This window comes from Oncorhynchus mykiss, chromosome 27 (assembly GCF_013265735.2).
Source record: "Oncorhynchus mykiss isolate Arlee chromosome 27, USDA_OmykA_1.1, whole genome shotgun sequence".
In the NCBI taxonomy this organism is placed as follows: Eukaryota; Metazoa; Chordata; class Actinopteri; order Salmoniformes; family Salmonidae; genus Oncorhynchus; species Oncorhynchus mykiss.
The window spans coordinates 6,449,960-6,468,225 of NC_048591.1; the positions used below are offsets into that span (position 1 = coordinate 6,449,960).

At 48.0% G+C, this 18,266-nt stretch overlaps 1 protein-coding gene across 1 annotated transcript; it reads right to left on the minus strand.

The window, feature by feature from the left end:
* Window positions 1–6,438: 6,438 nt before the first annotated feature.
* Window positions 6,439–17,388, minus strand: bmp16 (bone morphogenetic protein 16). The gene is made up of 3 exons (XM_021587404.2): window positions 16,795–17,388; window positions 9,973–10,325; window positions 6,439–9,267 (listed from the first exon to the last, which is right to left on the minus strand). Exons 2-3 carry the CDS (start codon window positions 10,316–10,318, stop codon window positions 8,183–8,185), a joined length of 1,431 nt encoding a protein of 476 aa, XP_021443079.1. The 5' UTR covers window positions 10,319–10,325; window positions 16,795–17,388; the 3' UTR covers window positions 6,439–8,182.
* Window positions 17,389–18,266: the final 878 nt, after the last annotated feature.

An 18,266-nucleotide genomic window follows, 5' to 3' on the forward strand; every position in this document is an offset into this window, starting at 1 on the left:
AGCCACTCCTGCAATGTCTTGGCTGTGTGCTGTCGTGGAAATATTGAATCAAATATTTCTCAGATACCGTAGCTTGTGAATTCAAATAGACTTTATTACAAAAAGTAACAAAGCCAAGCAATTCCATGGAACAACTCAATTATCTTGCCACAGACCTCAGGCCTTATAGGGTTCCATCTTCAGATAACACACATGGTCACTCCCCTCTATGTAGATGATTAACAGCTCTTGGCCTCTCGCCACCATTATCTTTCTGTCTCAATTCTTGCTTGTTTACAGATTCTATTGGTGGCGTATCCATAGCAATGATACAAAAAATAAGACACACACATAATGTCTGTCCAATGATACTCATAGGACTACACAATGGCTCTCCCCAAGCCTGTAATGGCACAGACATACATATACTGTACAATACAACTACATGCCCTAAAGCCAGTCACAGGACCAGGCAATGACTTCCCTCAGGCCTACAACAGCACAGGCATACATTTTCTGTTTACTTCTGTTTTTACATGTCTAGTGATTAACTCTATGTTGATCCAGCTCTGTTCATTCACCTGGCCTCAGCCTTTATTCTGCTTACACATGTCTATTAATTAACACTATGTTGATTATGCTCACTACTTCTGGGAGAACAGTCCAGATACTGGAAAATCACCCATAGTCATGAATTTTCTCCTACAGTGCTTAGGGTTGTTGTCCTGTTGGAAGGTGAACCTTCTCCCCAGTCTGAGGTCCTGAGCGCTCTGGAGCAGGTTTTCATCAAGGATCTCTCTGTACTTTGCTCCGTTCATCTTTCCCTCGATCCTGAATAGTCTCCCAGTCCCTGGTGCTGAAAAACATCTCCACAACATGATGCTGCCACCACCATGCTTCGCCATAGGGATGGTGCCTGGTTTTCTTCAGACGTGACGCTTGGCATTCAGGCCAAAGAGTTCAATCTTGGTTTCATCAGACCAGAGAATCTTGTTTCTCATGGTCTGAAAGTCCTTTAGGTGCCTTTTGGTCAACTCCAAGCGGGCTGGCATGTGCCATTTACTGAGGAGTGGCTTCCGTCTGGCCACTCTACCATAAAGGCCTGATTGGTGGAATGCTACAGAGATTGTTGTTGTTCTGGAAGGTTCTCCCATCTCCAAAGAAGAACTCAGGAGCTCTGTCAGAGCAACTATCGGGATCTTTGTCACTTCCTTGACCAAGGCCCTTCTCCACTGATTGCTCAGTTTGGCTGGGCGGCCAGCTCTAGGAAGAGTCTTGGTGGTTCCAAACTTCATCCATTTAAGAATGACGGAGGCTACTATGCTCTTGGGGACCTTCAATGTAGCAGACAAATTTTTGGTACCCTTCCTCAGATCTGTGCCTCGACACAATCCTGTTTTTGCTTGGTTTTTGGTTTGACATGCACTATCAACTATAGGACCTTATATAGACCGGTGTGTGCCTTTCCAAATCTTGTCCAATCAATTGAATTTACCAAAGGTGGACTCCAATCAAGTTGAAGAAACAGCTCAAGGATGATCAATGGAAACAGGATGCACCTGAGCTCAATCTTTCAAAAATGTCTATAAACCTGTTTTCGCTTTGTCATTATGGGGTATTGTGTTTAGATTGATGAGGACAAAAATGTATTTAATGCATTTTATAATAAGGCTGTAACGTAACAAAATGTGGAAAAAGGGAAGGAGTCTGAATACTTTCTGAATGCACTGTATATACGTCTATGTTTTGGAAGGTTCGTTGAAATTGCTGCAGGGTTTTTATTTTAGCTGTTCAGAAATATGAGGTAGAGACATAGGCATCATCATCATGGTTCAGGCAGAGGGTGAGTAAAGGCTGTGCTACACTGCATCCATCAGCTCCCAGTGTAGCCATCAGACAATGAGGGAATGCTTTCTTTAAAATCTATGAAAGCTACTATTCTGCCCGTGTTGCAATCGCATTGCGTCACATCCAAAAGGCGTGTCCAAGCTCAAAAATAGCCTCGGTTCAAATCTTGATGGCTGACGCGCACGTTCACTCTATCTTTTGAATTGAAATTCTGAGAAATAAAGTTGATTTTGGTTGCATATGGCCTCGAGTATACACCACAGGTTATTTTACTAAGATTTATGAAGTCAAGAATCTACTAGCTAGCAGGAACTTTAGCTAGATTGCCTATGTTCTCAATGTACACAAAAGCAACTTGTGTAATTACAGGATCATTTATTACAACCACTAGCAAAAATGATAATGAGTACTTGCGTAAAACTGGACCAAAGCTATTGTACTTACACATAATCGAAGAATATTGTACAGAACAGTAGGGGAAAATAAAGATGCTCCTCTCTGCTCTCAAAACAACACTGTATACCAGGTCGAAGGTCACAATGACACAACGCTAATGACAAAGCATCGCAATGCTTATAGTGGAGCGGAAGTGTAAAGCGCGACACCTGAAGGGTGGGGGAGAGTGAGCAGAAGCTATGTTAGAAAAACAAATGTGTGCTGAAAATAACACATAATCAGAAATAGGTTTCCCAATGGGCGGGAGGGGGGGGGGGGGGGGGGGGGGGGGGGGGGGGGGGGCAAAAACTCTGTATCCGTAACCACGGCCTATTTAAAAACGTATACATTCTGTTCTCAGCTTGAACAAAATCCTCTATCTTGCTAAGTGAGTTCAGGTGTATTGGTCATGCCCACTAATTGGTCAAACCTGATCTTTAAGAGTGCTTGTTTCCTTTGAAATGTGGTCTGTTTGAATAGACTAAAATGAACAGCTTTGTATACGTAAAAAAAAACAAAAAACATGTTATTCTAGCTCCATCCTGATGGTGCAGTGGACTAATTCCATGGATAGAGAACAGAAGGTTTGAATCTCAATGTCGCTGTGCCACAATAAAAAATACATGCCTTTGCATGATTATTGCCTAAGCAAATGAATATTTCCATGTGTCCTATCTCTGCTTGGAGTTTAAAACAGTTAACCTAAGCTAGCAGTGTTATTATAAGTCTTACTGAAACATGTTCTCAAAACGTTATTTAATTACCTTCAAATCACCTATCGTTTCTGTTCTCAGAACGTTAATAAAACCTCCCAGGAAAACTTTTGAGGAAACAGAGTAAAATGCTCTCAGAACCTCACAGCAACCTGACATTTTCACGTCCGTTCTCAGAACATTTAAAAAACGTTCAGTTTTACCGTTCAGGAAACTTATGGCTTCGTTCCCAGAACCAATGGGAAACCAAAAACGTACGTTCCCACAACTTCCAAGGAACCAAATGTGCTAGCTGGGGAGGCTTTTACCACAGCTGCTATGGAGGTTTTATCTTATGACAATATGTATCATATATTGTACACGTGGGGGGATCCATGATTGAAAACCGTGTCTGTTATAGTACATGGAAACCTTTGAAGCTGAGACATATATTGCACGTTTGTGACCACACTGAACTGCTGTTGTGAGTTTTATTGAAATCACAATGACCTCAAAGACCTGGAACACATACATCATTTTGGAGCATGTACTGCTCTTACCTACATCCCTGATGTTATCCCACTACAGAGTTTTAAACTAGTCTGAAGCATATTTTGGGCTATTTGAAATGTAACTCAAGCCCAGTGTCACATTCTGACCTTTATTCCTTTGTTTTGTCTTTATTTAGTATGGTCAGGGTGTGAGTTGGGGTGGGCAGTCTATGTTAGTTTTTCTATATTTTCTATTTCTGTGTTTGGCCTGATATGGTTCTCAATCAGAGGCAGCTGTCTAGCGTTGTCCCTGATTGAGAACCATATTTAGGTAGCCTGTTTTCCTTTGTGTTTTGTGGGTGGTTATTTTCAGTCTTTGTGTGTCTGCACCAGATAGAACTGTTTCAGTTGTCATGTTGTTGTTTTGTGTTTTTTTGAAGTGTTCAATTGTTTATTAAAAAGATGAACACTAACCACTAACTAACACTTTGGTCCTCTCCTTCTTCCACCGGCGACAACCCTTACACCCAGAGCTTTTTCCTTGATAAGGTCACCATATCCTGTAGCCAGACTAGTCAGTCCACTGGTTCTGACGCTGAACCATGCTTTGGGCCTTGTGGTCCTAAACGTGGCAAGTCTAGGGCCGGGATTCAATCCAATCGTGGATTTGGATAATGAGCCATTTAAAGGTTATTTCAGATTGAGCCGACATATGCAACGTTTACCGTGCATGTGCTTTCCGCGAACGTGGGAACACTGCCGACAAAATGTGCTTTGCCGACAAAATGTGCATTGCCGACAAAATGCGCTCGGATTGAATCCCAGCCTAGGTTGGCACGTCGCAATTTCCAACATGGTAATTTGTGTGTGTGTGTGAGTGGGAGTGTGTGAGCAAGTGTGTGTGGTTGGGCGGATATGGACAGTGGGTGGGCTGTACAGGTGAACTGGCGGTGGTGGGAGTTATTCCCGTATTACGGGGTGAATGGGGAGAAGCCAGTCAGTTAGTAGGGCATACCAGGGATGGGGCCTGCTCTGTTCTGGGCTTACCTTGGCCCTGCCTGTGTGGCTGGTTGGATTGGCATGTTGACGGAGACGGAGTTCATTTCCATGAACTCCACACTCCAACATGGAGGCACCTCTGGGCCTATCCCTAGTCCCTGGATCACATGAGCATTCTGCTAATACTCTAACACTACTGAATATTCCAATTAAACTTCCATCTGCACATAGCACAGACTTTGAGTTCCATAACCGAGGTTATAATCACAACCGTACTATCTGAACAGGCATTTGTGGCTGGAACTGCACTGGGCCTCTTGAACGCGGCTCGGTTCCTGTAAAGCTGTTCTCGCAAACTTTTCGCTGAATGCGGCTATCTTCTGTATGTCAGAAAGAGGGCTATGTAATGTGAGAAATGTGTACTCCCCTGTCTATCTGGGGTCCATCGCAGATACATCCAGGCACCTGGTTGGAGGTGCGGCCCCGGGGCCCTGTCTCTGTGGGCCGGGTGGGTTTGGAAGCCCCCGGTAGCGTGTGATTTAGGGCTGAGGGAAGGTGTTCCACGGGGTTGACTGGGTCAAGGCCATTGCTACCCAGGCTCACAGAGCCTACACACCTGACAAAATAAACTGGCCATATCCTGTCTCCACTCCCCAGTCCTGCTCCACCCACCTGATACCCTGAACCACAGTCATAATCCAGCACCTGGGAGAGAGGAGGGTTTGGGGTGAGGGAGGGGTTACGGTGAGAGAAAATGGAAGGGTTGAGGGATGGGTTAGGTAGAGGCAGGGGGCAAGGGAGGGAGTGAGTAGTCTTGGCTAGGGGTGAGACGGGTGATAGGGGAATGGGCTGAGAGGGGGGAGAGGGGAGGGTGGGATGAGGAATGGGTCAGGGGGTGAAGGATGGGTTGGGTGGTGAGAGAAGATGTGTGAGGGATGGGTTGGGGGGAAGAGTGGCTTAGAGGGGAGTTAGGGGAGTTAGGGCAAAAGGAGGGGTTAGGGAGGATACAGACCCTCTGTGGAGCAAAGGTTATCCTCCTGCCAGTGCATGGCTGACTCATGCTGTGTGTATTTTATGAGATAGTTTTCACTACTTACCTAAACACACATCTACACACACAAACACATTAATGCTCTCTCGCACGCATGCAGACAGACAGATGCACGCACGCGCACACACAGGAGCCCCGTTGGCAGTGTGCTGCTGTTGACAGCTGGTGAGAGGCAATATGTAAGAAGAATCTGGACAGCTCCAGCTGCAGCCAGAGAGCTCTGGACCACGTCCAGCCTCTGACAGGAGGGGAGGAGGGTCGCCCCTCCCCGGGATGGAGCAAAGCGGCTGTGGGTTTCACACTGTTCACCTCCCAATACTTCACAAGCAGTGAGCCGATCCATCTGGAGGAGGGGAGGGGAGGGGAGGGGGGGGGGGGGGGGGTAGTTCCTTTCAACACACAGGAATGTGGGATCGAGAAAGCTGTTGAGTTGGTTTGACCCCCACATTCACGACGTGAGGAATGACCCGTTGCCGAGCACACTGACTGCTGCGAGCTCAGAGGCGCAGTAGCTCTCTGCGTAACATCTGGCGATCAGAAACACATGTGGGCTGCATCACAGGCCGGGTGTGAATTGACAAGGTGGTGCAGTGGTTTTGCCAGTAAGGGATGTGGATCTGCCCCATGAATAGCCTTCTCCTCATGCCCTTCTATCACAGGGATGTGTGTCTCATTGGGACTATATGGGTACTCGAGGCCTACAGCCAAATCTGGTTTGTTCTGGGTACATCAAGGGACCACTGGCTTCCTTCCTTGACTCAAATGTCTATCTAGAGGCAATTTGTGATTGAAAGAGATTCTGACCAATGAAAGGATTTCACAGTCCCCCTCTGCTCTCCCCTTGTCTTTGTGCATAGACTCAGAGCAATAGGTCCTCAGAACACTAGCAGAGGAGGAACAAGGAAATGTGGTTGATTTTCAAAACCCAATCATGTGACAGAGGTGCTGCTTGGTCTGTTTATTACAGGTATCATCACGTTTTCAGACAATGTCAAACATTTTACAGACTGTTGTTTAAATGCTTCCATTTAAATAGAGGGAAAACCAAAAATGCTGGAAAGATACTCAAAATGTTCAACTCATAACAGGAGAACACCTGCAAAGCCCTCGTCCAAAAGGCACTGGAAATCAACTGCTTTAACATTAGCCGCTCTTTAAAAAAAAACATGCACACCTCCAGCAAAGACATCTGTGTTCGACGATGACATTGTGTTCTTGTTACACGATTCAGTAGAATACAATACACAGAGCCTTGATATGTGGCATTTCTTGAGCTTATGACTGCATCATTACAACACTGTGTTTTTGTATGTATAGTACACCAAAAGCCACCATAACTTGCTGTACCAAAGCTACTATAAGGGCCGCAGGTTTTAGGTGTATTACGGTACTGTACATGTGGCTTTGTAGAGAGCAGATATCTTAAATATTTTCAAGGTTAAATACACAATATGTGGTTGCTATTTAAATACCTAATGTGACTCGTTAAGTTAGATTTACCATTTAATGGAATTACTTTGATGACAACGGTTTTCTGAATTTTCTTAATCTCTGCAAAGGAAATGTACAACAACAAGTTATCTTTAAATAATAATGATAGTAGTACATTCAAACAATAGCATAATAATTCCTCTGTATTATTGTTGTGGTTTAAAAAATATATATCTCATGACGGGAAGATTCATGTCTGTCTGTCTGCGAAAAATCCATATCTATTCAGTCTGCGAGGAGTGTCCGTCAACATCTCTCTTGATGAGAGGTCAGTAGCTGTCCGTTGGCCCAGACAAGTTAGCCGAGTTAGTTTGAGGATGGTGTCAACTGATGCAAAGGCTATATGTATCATCCTCCTCATATGGGCCACATGACAGCTGTCTCTGTACTATAAGCCACTATTGATGTCCAACCGTACAGATAGTATACTCTGGCACTGATATCTTCATCTCTTGCCAGTCCCCTTCCACTCCACTGATTGAGTGCGTCTCCTTTACAGATTGATGCTGGAAGGAGGTGAGCGACACACTAAGCACGGATAGACACAGACACGTTACAGACACGTAGAGGGCTGGCGAGGGAGCACTGAACAAGCACAGGGCTGTCAGCGAGTGGAGTGCTATTGAAGGAGAGGAGGTGGGGCTAATGGGAGGATTATCTTCTCCTCTACTCCTGGCTGTCGTTCCCCTCTTCTCCTGTCAGCAGCATCCTCTTCCCCTACCGGGATGTGGAAGACTGCTTCGTTATTTCTCTCCGTCATTCCCTCTGTCTTCTCTTCATACTCTCACTGTGTGGTACTTCTGAAGCACTGCACTGTGTGTCCTAAGGGGGCTCCTCTGTCTCTGTTTGTCCTCTCTCTCTCTCTCTTTCCATCTCTCTCCCTCTCTCTTTCTTCTCCGCTCTTTCTACTCCTCTTTATTTCCACTACCGACAGCTGTGGCCCTCCGACACCACGCACTTCTTAGAAAGCACTTGTTCCTGCTGGATTGGGTTCTACATTCCCGTCTCTTCTCTTCCTGCCTCATCCATCTTGCCGGCCCCCCGCTAGTACTAGTATTTGCATCCCTCCGCCACAAGATCCAGGTCCTCTTGTTTCACGTGGTCCTGCTGGGCTGGGTTCTGTCCTTGCCCCCTGTCTTTACGCCATCAATCTCTCCTTCCATCTCTCTCCTCCCTCTCCTCTCTTTTGTTTCCCGTCACCGGCATCCACAGCCCTCCACCACCATGTCCTGGTAGTTTTTGAGCACCACGCGGTCCTGCGGGTCCAGGTAGAGCATGGCGATGGGGCTGAGGGCGGTGGGCACGCAGCAGGCCCGCGGCACGGCTCCGTTCACCGAGTTCACCAGCGTCTGCACCATGGCGTGGCTGGATGAGTTCATGTGGTCGGCGAGCGGGAAGCGACACTCCCCCAGGCAGAAGAAGGCGTCGTAGCCGCTAGGCGCCACGATCCACTTGTTCCAGCCCACGTCTTTGAAGTCCACGTAGAGTGGGTGGCGGCGGCAGCGGGTGCGGGACAGACGCTTCAGCTTTGCTGCGCGGCCACCATTACGCTTCACTCTTCCACCCTCGTCCCAGCTACTGCCCCAGCCAGGGCTGGCACTCCGGTCATTGTCCCTCTCCCTGTCCTTGTTTCTGTCCCTTCCCCGGTTGCTGCTGCTACTCCTGCCCCTTTCTCTGGCCCCCTTCCTCCCCCTCATCCTCTGGGCAGTGCCAGAGGTTCTCCGGACATGGGCGGCTAGTGCCTCCCCACGCCCGTCATGGCTGTAAGTAACCAGCAGGGGTCTCTCTCGTGCCCAGCTGTGTTCGTCCTGTCCCAGAGATCTGCGCACCCTCAGGTGTCCCACTCTTCGTCCTTCCTCCCCAGTGGAAGGTGGTAAAGCATCATGGTCAGGGGGGGTGAGGAGGGTGGTGTTACCCAGAGGGGTCACCTCCAGGAGGAAGGAAAGGCTCCCAGTCTGAGCGTGGGCCCCCAGAAAGAGTTCGGTGCTGAGGCTGAATGCCTCCCAGGAGACAGCTGGCTTGGTGTTGGGGGCCCGTGTGAGGACCCGTGACTCCAGCAGAGTGGGCTCAGACTCAGAGTCCCCAGGGCTTCCAGAGAGGAACAGGCTGACCCTGTGGGCCCCAGGGCCCGGGCTGGCCCCACCACCCCGGAAGAAACGTAGCTCTGCAGACACCACACGCTCATCCTGGGGGATGGACGACACGTTGAAGGAGATGGGGACCCTGTTGTTGCTCGCGGTGGTCTGCCTCTTTTCAAGGGGGAGTGAGGGACTGGTAGACTCTGAGGGAGGGAGGGAGGGAGGGAGGGAGGGAGGGAGGGAGGGAGGGAGGGAGGGAGGGAGGGAGGGAGGGAGGGGTTAAGATAGTTCAGAGAAGAAGGTTCAATTTGTAAAACAAAACTGATGTTCTCTGCGGTTCCATGGAGGTCTCTCTTGTAGGATTTCCTATTATCAAACATCGTAATCTCACAATGTCGAATACAAGGTAAATTGACCTGTCAACCCTTAACTTTAAATGTCAGACACATTCAGTGCCATAAACAGCTAGATAAGCTTTTCATTGCACACACTAGCATCAGAATAGGACCTCCACTTGTTGCTGGTTAGCTTGTGACTGTTATGGAAACATCCACGTTATCAAATGGAAAATAGAGGGTCTGACTTTGGAGCCTACTGACTGCCAAGGTGGAGTCATAACAGAAACAGACTGGGTATCACAGCCCTGTCGCCATCAATGCCATCTAACCCGGACTGAAACTACAAATGGGATGTGTAGAACAGTGTCCATTAAAAAACGTGTTGTGGAACTGATCCCAATCAGTGGCAGGACAAGGTAGAACAGCGTTGCAAACTATCCACACAGAGCCTCAGATTAGGAGTGCTGATCCAGGATCTGTCCATATGATCTTATTCATTATGATCTTAAAGGCTAAACTAATCTCAGACGCTTTGGGGATATTGGGCCCAGACCACATGTGTAATGTTACCTGTGTGGTGGAAGCTGCGCACGGTGTTGGCCTCCTGGACATGCTGGCTGGGGTAGCTGAAGTGTGGATCCTGGACTAGGTGGTACTGCTGGGAGTGGAAGCGATAGAGGTCCACTATGTACTGTGGGACGGGGGCACCTGGCCGGGGGTTGGGGTGGGACTGCAGGCCCAGGCGGCTCAGCAGCAGGTTCTGGATGGTCTGGGCCAGGCTAGGGTCCAGGGGGGTTGGTGATGACGATAACAACGACGACACACTACCATCGGGCTCGGTGGCTCCGCCCTGGCGACCAGACGAGGCTTGAGGTAGCAGCAGGACCATCAGGACCAAGAGGTTAGCAGGGAACATGGTGGATCTGCATGAGGGAGAGAGGGGGAGGAGTGGGGGAGGAGAGGGTGAGGAGAGGAGTGAAGTTAGGGTTTATTTCAGGGAGAAGAGGAAACGGAACGCTCAAGTCGTTCACTTCTTGACACTTCCAGTGGTGCTCTTTAAAGTCCCACGTTGTTCATTGAAATTCCTATACCATATGTTTAACGTCTTTCAGCAAATTGGAGTGTGGGGGTTTGAAATACCACTATTCATAGCTTAAATCCTCAGAGAGAACGTTTTATGACATTCGGGATATGTCATTAGTTCTACACTCTTGTGAATGAATTGACGCATCTTGGTGACAAATGTACCTTTTTTTGGGGTCCGAAAGACAAGTCGGGACGACTGAGAAGAGGCTGAAATACGGGACTCAAATACAGCTCTGTCTGTGCGGAGCTCATCAACTGTGAAACTATTATGTAAGATCCACTGGGACCAAAGTTGATCATGTTGCAGGTTTGCTCGTGGGTTGGACCCAGTCAATACAATGTTGCAAGTTCGCTAGCAAAAGTTAAAGACAGAGCGAGGCAGAGAGACAGGGACAGAGAGAGAGAGAGAGAGAGAGAGAGAGAGAGAGAGAGAGAGAGGCCTTAAAACGAACCCCAATCGACTTTCACTGGCCTTAAAACCGTGACAGGGAGGTGGGGGTGTTCGTTTCATTTGGCGTCATCTTTTATTTTCATATTTACCACTGTAGCAGTACAAACGTGCTGTTTAAACAAATAGGAGAATGGTTCAATTAGAGAAACCCCCCTCCCCCAAAGCACCCCTCACGTAATTCACACACTGCTTGTCGGGCTATCATGCAGTAAGTCTGGCGCGATACCAAGAAATGTACTGCTGGAGTCCATGTGAAGTTGTTTGCTGGATACACATGGCTGTAAAAACAGCACCACTTTGTTTTCCTTATTGTTCACGTATTGCTATGTGTTGCCAAGGCCCCATCTCCTAGGAAACTCAAGCACAGGAGGATAACAGTGATTAAGCAGAGGATATATTCTGTGTTTGCGTGTGTGTGTACATGCGTAGGAGAACCTTAATAGTAGTCCTGATAAACACCACCAATGAGCTAAAGATATATGACTGTACCATCACTCAGTCATATATCTTTATGTACATATTCTTTATCCCCTTACACTTGTGTCTATAAGGTAGTAGTTTTGGAATTGTTAGCTAGATTACTTGTTGGTTATTACTGCATTGTCGGAACTAGAAGCACAAGCATTTCGCTACACTCGCATTAACATCTGCTAACCATGTGTATGTGACAAATACAATTTGATTTGATTTGATTTATTTAAAGCCAGTTGACTTTACTGGAGAATAATAGCTAGTGGAGCTACTGTACTTTATATCTATATTGCTCTAATTTACTTCCCACAGCTTACCTATACAGGAGCTTCAACCAAATAATGAGACCATAGTTGCTAACTGGCCTGTCTGCTGCGCGGGGAAAAAGGCCCAGTGCTGGAGGTCATAGCATTAACGCCCCATCCAGCCGGGTTACCACCCCAATGAGTGACTAATAACAAACTACAGGCCTTAATGGCCTTGTGCCCTCTGGAGTCAGGAACTAGAGGTCAGGGTAGGGGTGTCTGACCTGTCTATTGTTCAAAGTAGGATGAAGTTGGCACTTAACTAGCGAGTCAGTTTGCCGTTAGGATTGGGGGAGGGTAAGCTGACCCTAGATTTGGTTCAAAGCATTCAAAGTTTGGAGGTTCACGTAGAGACTGAGACCTGGGCTGGGCCATGACTTCTCTCCTCCCAACCGGTCTGCTTTACCATCATCCTACAACGAAAGAAATAACAGATGTCGTCATTATTCTAAGAAGAAAAGACACGTCTCAATGAATGTAAACGAGGTAGAGCTCAACGTCCTAGTTTTCCCTGCAGACTCGAGCAAAGTGTTTTCTAGTTCTGCACTTCTGCACTCTCCCTATCTCATCTCGGCACTGAGCTGAGAATCGATCAAGTCCGACACAGCTAGATAACTGAGGCGTTTATGGCACAACGAACACATAACGACGCCCTAATGACAGCCGATCATGCTATAGTGTCAGAGTAGGGTTTACAAGAAGTTCACGGGCTGTGTGTGGGTTTGTGTGTGTGTGCGTGTGTGTATGCGTGTGTGTGTGAGTGAATGTGAGTGTGAGTGTGAGTGTGAGTGTGAGTGTGAGTGTGAGTGTGTGTGTGTGTGTGTGTGTAAGCATGTGAGTGTGTGTGTGTGTGTGAGCGAGAGCAAGAACAGACACAGTAATACCCTGGGAAAATAAGCTGTGAGCGTGGGACTCTGCTCACTAGCCATTAACTCAGGCAGCCCCACCCAAAGTAATGTCCTTCCGCCCGATGCCTCTCCACTTGAGGCAACGCTACAGGACAATTAGAGTACGATTAGAGATTAGAGAGCCACAACTGTACAGCCTTTCCCGTGGCGTCCCAAGGCTCGTAAACTAGATTGAGGACCCCCCCCCATAATGAAGGTTCAAAGGTTACTTGCAGAAGGGGGAGTGGGTGGGTGGGGGTGGTGGTTGTGGGGGGAGTCAGAGGACACCCTGCCATACATCCATCTAGAGTTCGTCCACCCATCTCCCTGTGTTTCTCCATCTAATCTAAACTGGGAGAGAAGCCACTAAACTCCATTTGGCCTCATTATCTGCCATCCTCTCCGTCAAGCCCCCCCCCCCCTCCATTCATCCTGGATGGTGACATCCCTGCATTAGCTTTCCCTCCCTCCCTCCACCCCCCCCCCCCCCCCCCCCCCTCTCTCTCTCTCCGCTGAAATGGGACTAATCAAGTCTTCCGGGGGAGGTGAGGGGTGAGGTGGGGAGAGGGGGTGCTCTCAGACATATTAGATTATGTCTGACCCGGAGCAGACGGTAGAGTGACCCCATGCGCACGAAGACGAGAGATTTGTGTGTGTAATCAGGCAGGGCGGTCTGCTCGCTGGCCCTCTGAACCCACAGATCAAAACAGACCAACATAAGTGTCTCTCTTTCCCTCTCTCTACGTCTCTTCACGCTCTGTCTTTTAGTCTCTCGTTTTCTTAGTCCCTCTTTATCGCCTTCATTTGTCGCTGCATCAATCCCCCCCTTTCTGTTTATCTGTCCCCCCCCATTCTCTCTTAGTTCCTCTCCATTTCTTTCCCCTCTATTTTCTGTATATCTCCTCTGGCGGGGAGAGGAAAGACATATGGACCAGGACAAGGGGTGATAGAGAGACAAGAGTTAAAGAGAGAGAAGTGAAGATAGACAGAGATGTACAGAGATATACAGATATATACAAAGACATACAGATATATACTCTGTATATACGCTCCCCTTCTCTCTCTTTGACTCAGTCTCTCTATCACCACTTGTCCTTTTCCATATCTCTTTCCACTGCCCCCCCCCCCCCTGTGTTCCCTGTCTCTCCATTCTTCTTTATCTGCATGTCTCTCTCTTTCCCAACCTCTGTTTTTCTTTTTCTCCCTATCTTCATTTCTCTCTCCCCTCTCTCCCTTATGTTGGTCTTTTTCCTAAGCCCTCTAAATGAATGGTGTTTTTGCGGAAGAGTGCTGCCGAGTGTTGCCGGGGCGAGAGGGCCCAGTGTCACCGCAGCCGGCTGATTTATCCGCGGCCGCTGTCTTCGTGTTACGCCTGGTCCCGCCACTTTCGTTTCCTGTTGTTCTTCCCGTGTTTCTTTTCCCCAGATTCCTTCTCTCCCTTTCCTTCTCTCTTGCTCTCTAACACGCACACACACGCACACACACACGCACACGCACACACACACACACACACACGCACACGCACACGCACACGCACGCACACACACACACACACACACACACACACACACACACACACACACACACACACACACACACACACACAGACTGGCTGCCCCATGTCATAATGACTGTATGTCGTGGAAATCTTCAACTCACCCACACCAACTTGGGCAAGCTCACGTTACACACATCGCAAGAACGTCGTTTGTTTTTTCTTTCTGACTTGCTCAACCAGCACCTGTGTGGACCATTCTCATAATCACCTGAAACCGACACACCTACACCTAATGCATCTGGAATGTTCCTCACCCCTCTCTATACATCGCTAACACACGACGGAGCTCTCTGATGACCTCGGCATTCACTGCTTTATGATTTAATGTATGAGGCTGAAGCTAGGAGGACAAAACATTTTTTTTATCTCGAAGCGTGACAGATGAAATCATTAGAATAATATTCCTGGTTGCCTGCTGGGTGGTTTTTATTAGAGTGTATTATAATTTATCCCAGCTGGGGCGATTAAGAGGCTAATGAGCGGGCGGCCCCAGACATTCAGCCCGCCGCTCGCCTTCCTCAACAAACCGTTACGGTATTTACTGCCCCGGCCCCTGCCACGGTATTTACTGCACGGCTCCACGCGTACGCACCACGCAGGCTGAGTGCAAACACGTACATGCCAAGAGGAACAGATATGTTGTGTGTGTGTGAATGTGTATGCGTGTGATGGACAAAAGCCAATCGATTTGAATGTTTTTTAAGGCATAGCGCTGCGCATGCATCATGCACACGTACAATCACAACAAAAATATGCTTCACACACACACACACACACACACACACACACACACACACACACACACACACACACACACACACACGGAGGAGAATGCAGACAGGGTTAAGATGACAGCAGACGATGAGGCTCCCTAAGGAGAGGTGGAGTAGACCAGACATTTTCCGGCTACTGGGGAACCAACCAACTCTCTCACAACATCGCCAGAAACTGCTACTGCGAGGCACCTGACCGCAAGGCCCTTGAAAGGGTGGTGCGTACGGCCCAGTACATCACTTGGGCCGAGCTCTCTGCCATCCAGCACGTCTTCACCAGGCGGTATCAGAGGAAGGCCCCAAAAAATGGTCAAAGACTCCAGCCACCCAAGCCATAGGCTGTTCTCTCTGATACCGCACGTCATGTGGTACCAGTCTGGAACCAACAGGACCCTGAACAACTTCTCCCCCCCCGAGCCATGAGACTGCTAAAGAAGACTGCTAAAGAAGACTGCTAAAGAAGACTGCTAAATAGATAATCAAATGGCTACCCGGACAACCTGTAATGGCCTTTTTTTGCACTAACTCTCGTGCACTGACTGTTGGCACACTGGACCCACACACTCACACATACTTACACTCACACCCCAACACACACACACACACACTACATGCGCCCACACACACATGCGTACTGACACTCTCACACACACACATTTTCACACTCACCACATACACTGCTGCTACTGTCTATTATCTATCCTGTCGCCTAGTCACTTTACCCCTACTGTACCATACTGTATGTACATAGTAACCTCAATTACCTTGTAGCCCTGCACATCGACTCGGTTCCGGTACATGTTTATAGCGTGCTATTTTGACTCGTTATTGTTCTCCGTTATTCACTGTGTTTCATTCCTCTTGTCACTATTTCTATTCTAATGTTTTTATATAAATGTATCTTTAACTCTGCCTTGTGAGAAAAGGGCCCCGTCAGTAAGCATTTCGCCATTGGCCTACACCTGTTGTTTGCGAAGCGTGTGACAAATAACATTTGATTTGATTTGGGACATGAGCTACCTGGTCCTTTGGAAAGACATTAGACAGACACACAATGTACAGTATAGTAGTCACTACTGCCAGGGCTTTCATTCCCAGGTACATTCTCACAAGAGTCTAAGTAGCACATAAGGTGCAGGGCATCAACAAGTCAACTTTGTCTCCATTCTATTTCAACCTGAACCTGTCACCGGAAAGGCGTTCGGCTCTTGTACGTCTTCATCTAATTTCAGCTCGGACATTCACAACTGCACGCCTCCGTTTTCACACTCCCCCCCCCCCCTCGCCGTGATCCACACGTTTCCTTCCGAGCTACGTTCAGACGATCTGAGAGTCAGGGAGCTAAGTGACCGGCAGCAGGAGGCTACGTTTTGGTGAACAGGGGGCTCGCTGAGGGCCGAACATTGCAGAAGCATTTGGTGGAAACAGTGACATGTCCGACACGTGACATCAGAGAGTTCAAAGACTTCACGCGTCTGGTCGACACAGGACCCGAGGTGGAAAAGACAGAAACAACACTGAAAAGCTGGATTCTCCGTTAACACAGAGGAATAAGTCATGCCTTTACGCTCCTACAGAGGAGTCACGTTATGTCTTCTGAAAACATAACAGTCACATTGTTCTCGGACCTTCGGCTTCCAGGCGTTTGATTTAGAGCAACACAGTATGCCAGCCTCTGCGGGCGTGTGAGCATGCGTTTGTTCTCCCTAGAGTGGCTAATGGTTTGAGCAGTGAAGTTCCTGTGGCCAGGCAGAGTTGGCTTGGCAGACATAGACAGTATATGTGTGTGTTTGCGTGTGTGTGAGAGAGTGTGTGTTTATGGGTGGGTGTGTGTGTGTGTGTGTGAGTGTGCAGTACTCACGTCCAGGCGTGGTAAGAGGTGTGCAGAGTCCATGGTTTATCCTTGAGCTCCAGTGTTACGAACCCTCGCCTCTCGCTCCCACTCGGTCGGACAGAGTGGACAAAGTAGACTCTTTCCCTCTCTTTCTTTCCCTCTATCTCTGCTTCTCTCTCTCTCTCAGGTTAGCCTGTGTCTGTGTGTCCTCTGTGAGTGGGCTGTGAATGAGGACGGTGTACTCTCCATGGTTCTCCCCCTGTACTGCTGGGCTCTCCCCCCTCACTCACCCTCTCATCCTGTTGTCAGTTTCAGATAAGCGGCCTCTTAAAACATATCCACCGGCTTTCCCCTGCCTGCCTGACCTCTTCAAACAGGCAACTCCCTCTCTCTGTCGCCGACACTTCCACCTCTGCTCAGACACAGAGAGACAAATATACACGCAATTTATCTACTGTATGGACCTGCACAAGACAAATTAGTCTGGAGACTATTCTGTAACCGGCAAAAAATTCCCTCTGGTCCCCAGCTTCCGAAATGTGTCTCTTTCCCTTCCTCTCTTTCGTTGTCTCTCATTCTCTTTTTGTCTCTCCTCCCCTTTTTCCCTTTTCCTCTCTCTCTCTCTCTTGTGCTATACAGAGAGTCCAGCTGGTAAACTCAGTGTAACTCTAATTGACTTTCCTGGTCATTTGGATCCTCCCTGATGGTGATGTCACTAAGTCAGACCACCCCCACTACCATCAAACACACACACACACACACACACACACACACACACACACACACACACACAGTTAGAGATAAGGTCAGGGTGGACTGGCTAATTATTTTCCTTCATTACTTTTACAAACCCACCCACTGATTTTCAAGGACACCGTTTTCATTATCAGCTAACATGCTGAGATGATCATAGACAATACAATCTCTATGATCAATTCATGAGTATGTTACTGAATAAGACCAAACATATTATCTTACCAGACCAAGGTATGAATGGATGACTCATAGGGGAGGATAAAGTCACTACAATTTGGGGGCTGTGATTGGATGGATCGAGCCAGAAAAAGGAACATTGTAATTCCCCACCGCCTTGTTCAAGCAAGGGGCAATCGTCCTTCCAGCGGCGGCCACCAAATTGGTATTCATCGGGCAGGGCTACGAGGAAACGTCTCTTTAAGATGCTTCGTCTCACATATTAGATTTCATCTGGAGATTCACCCCCAAACACACACTCAACCCAACTCCCATCAATTCACCCAGTCTGATGAATTACCCTGGGCCAGAGGGACAACACACACACCATCCCATCTGTGAGCTCAGACAATTCACAGGACCGTTATCTAATGTTATCCAATAAGAGGCCACTAGGAAGCAACATGTGCTGTGACCACAACATGAACCAGTCCAGTCTCTCAGTGAGTAGCCTACTGCATATACCTTTCAGTGAGTAGCCTACTGTACGTGTCACGTTCACTGTCTTCAAACTCCCTGTCGTAAAT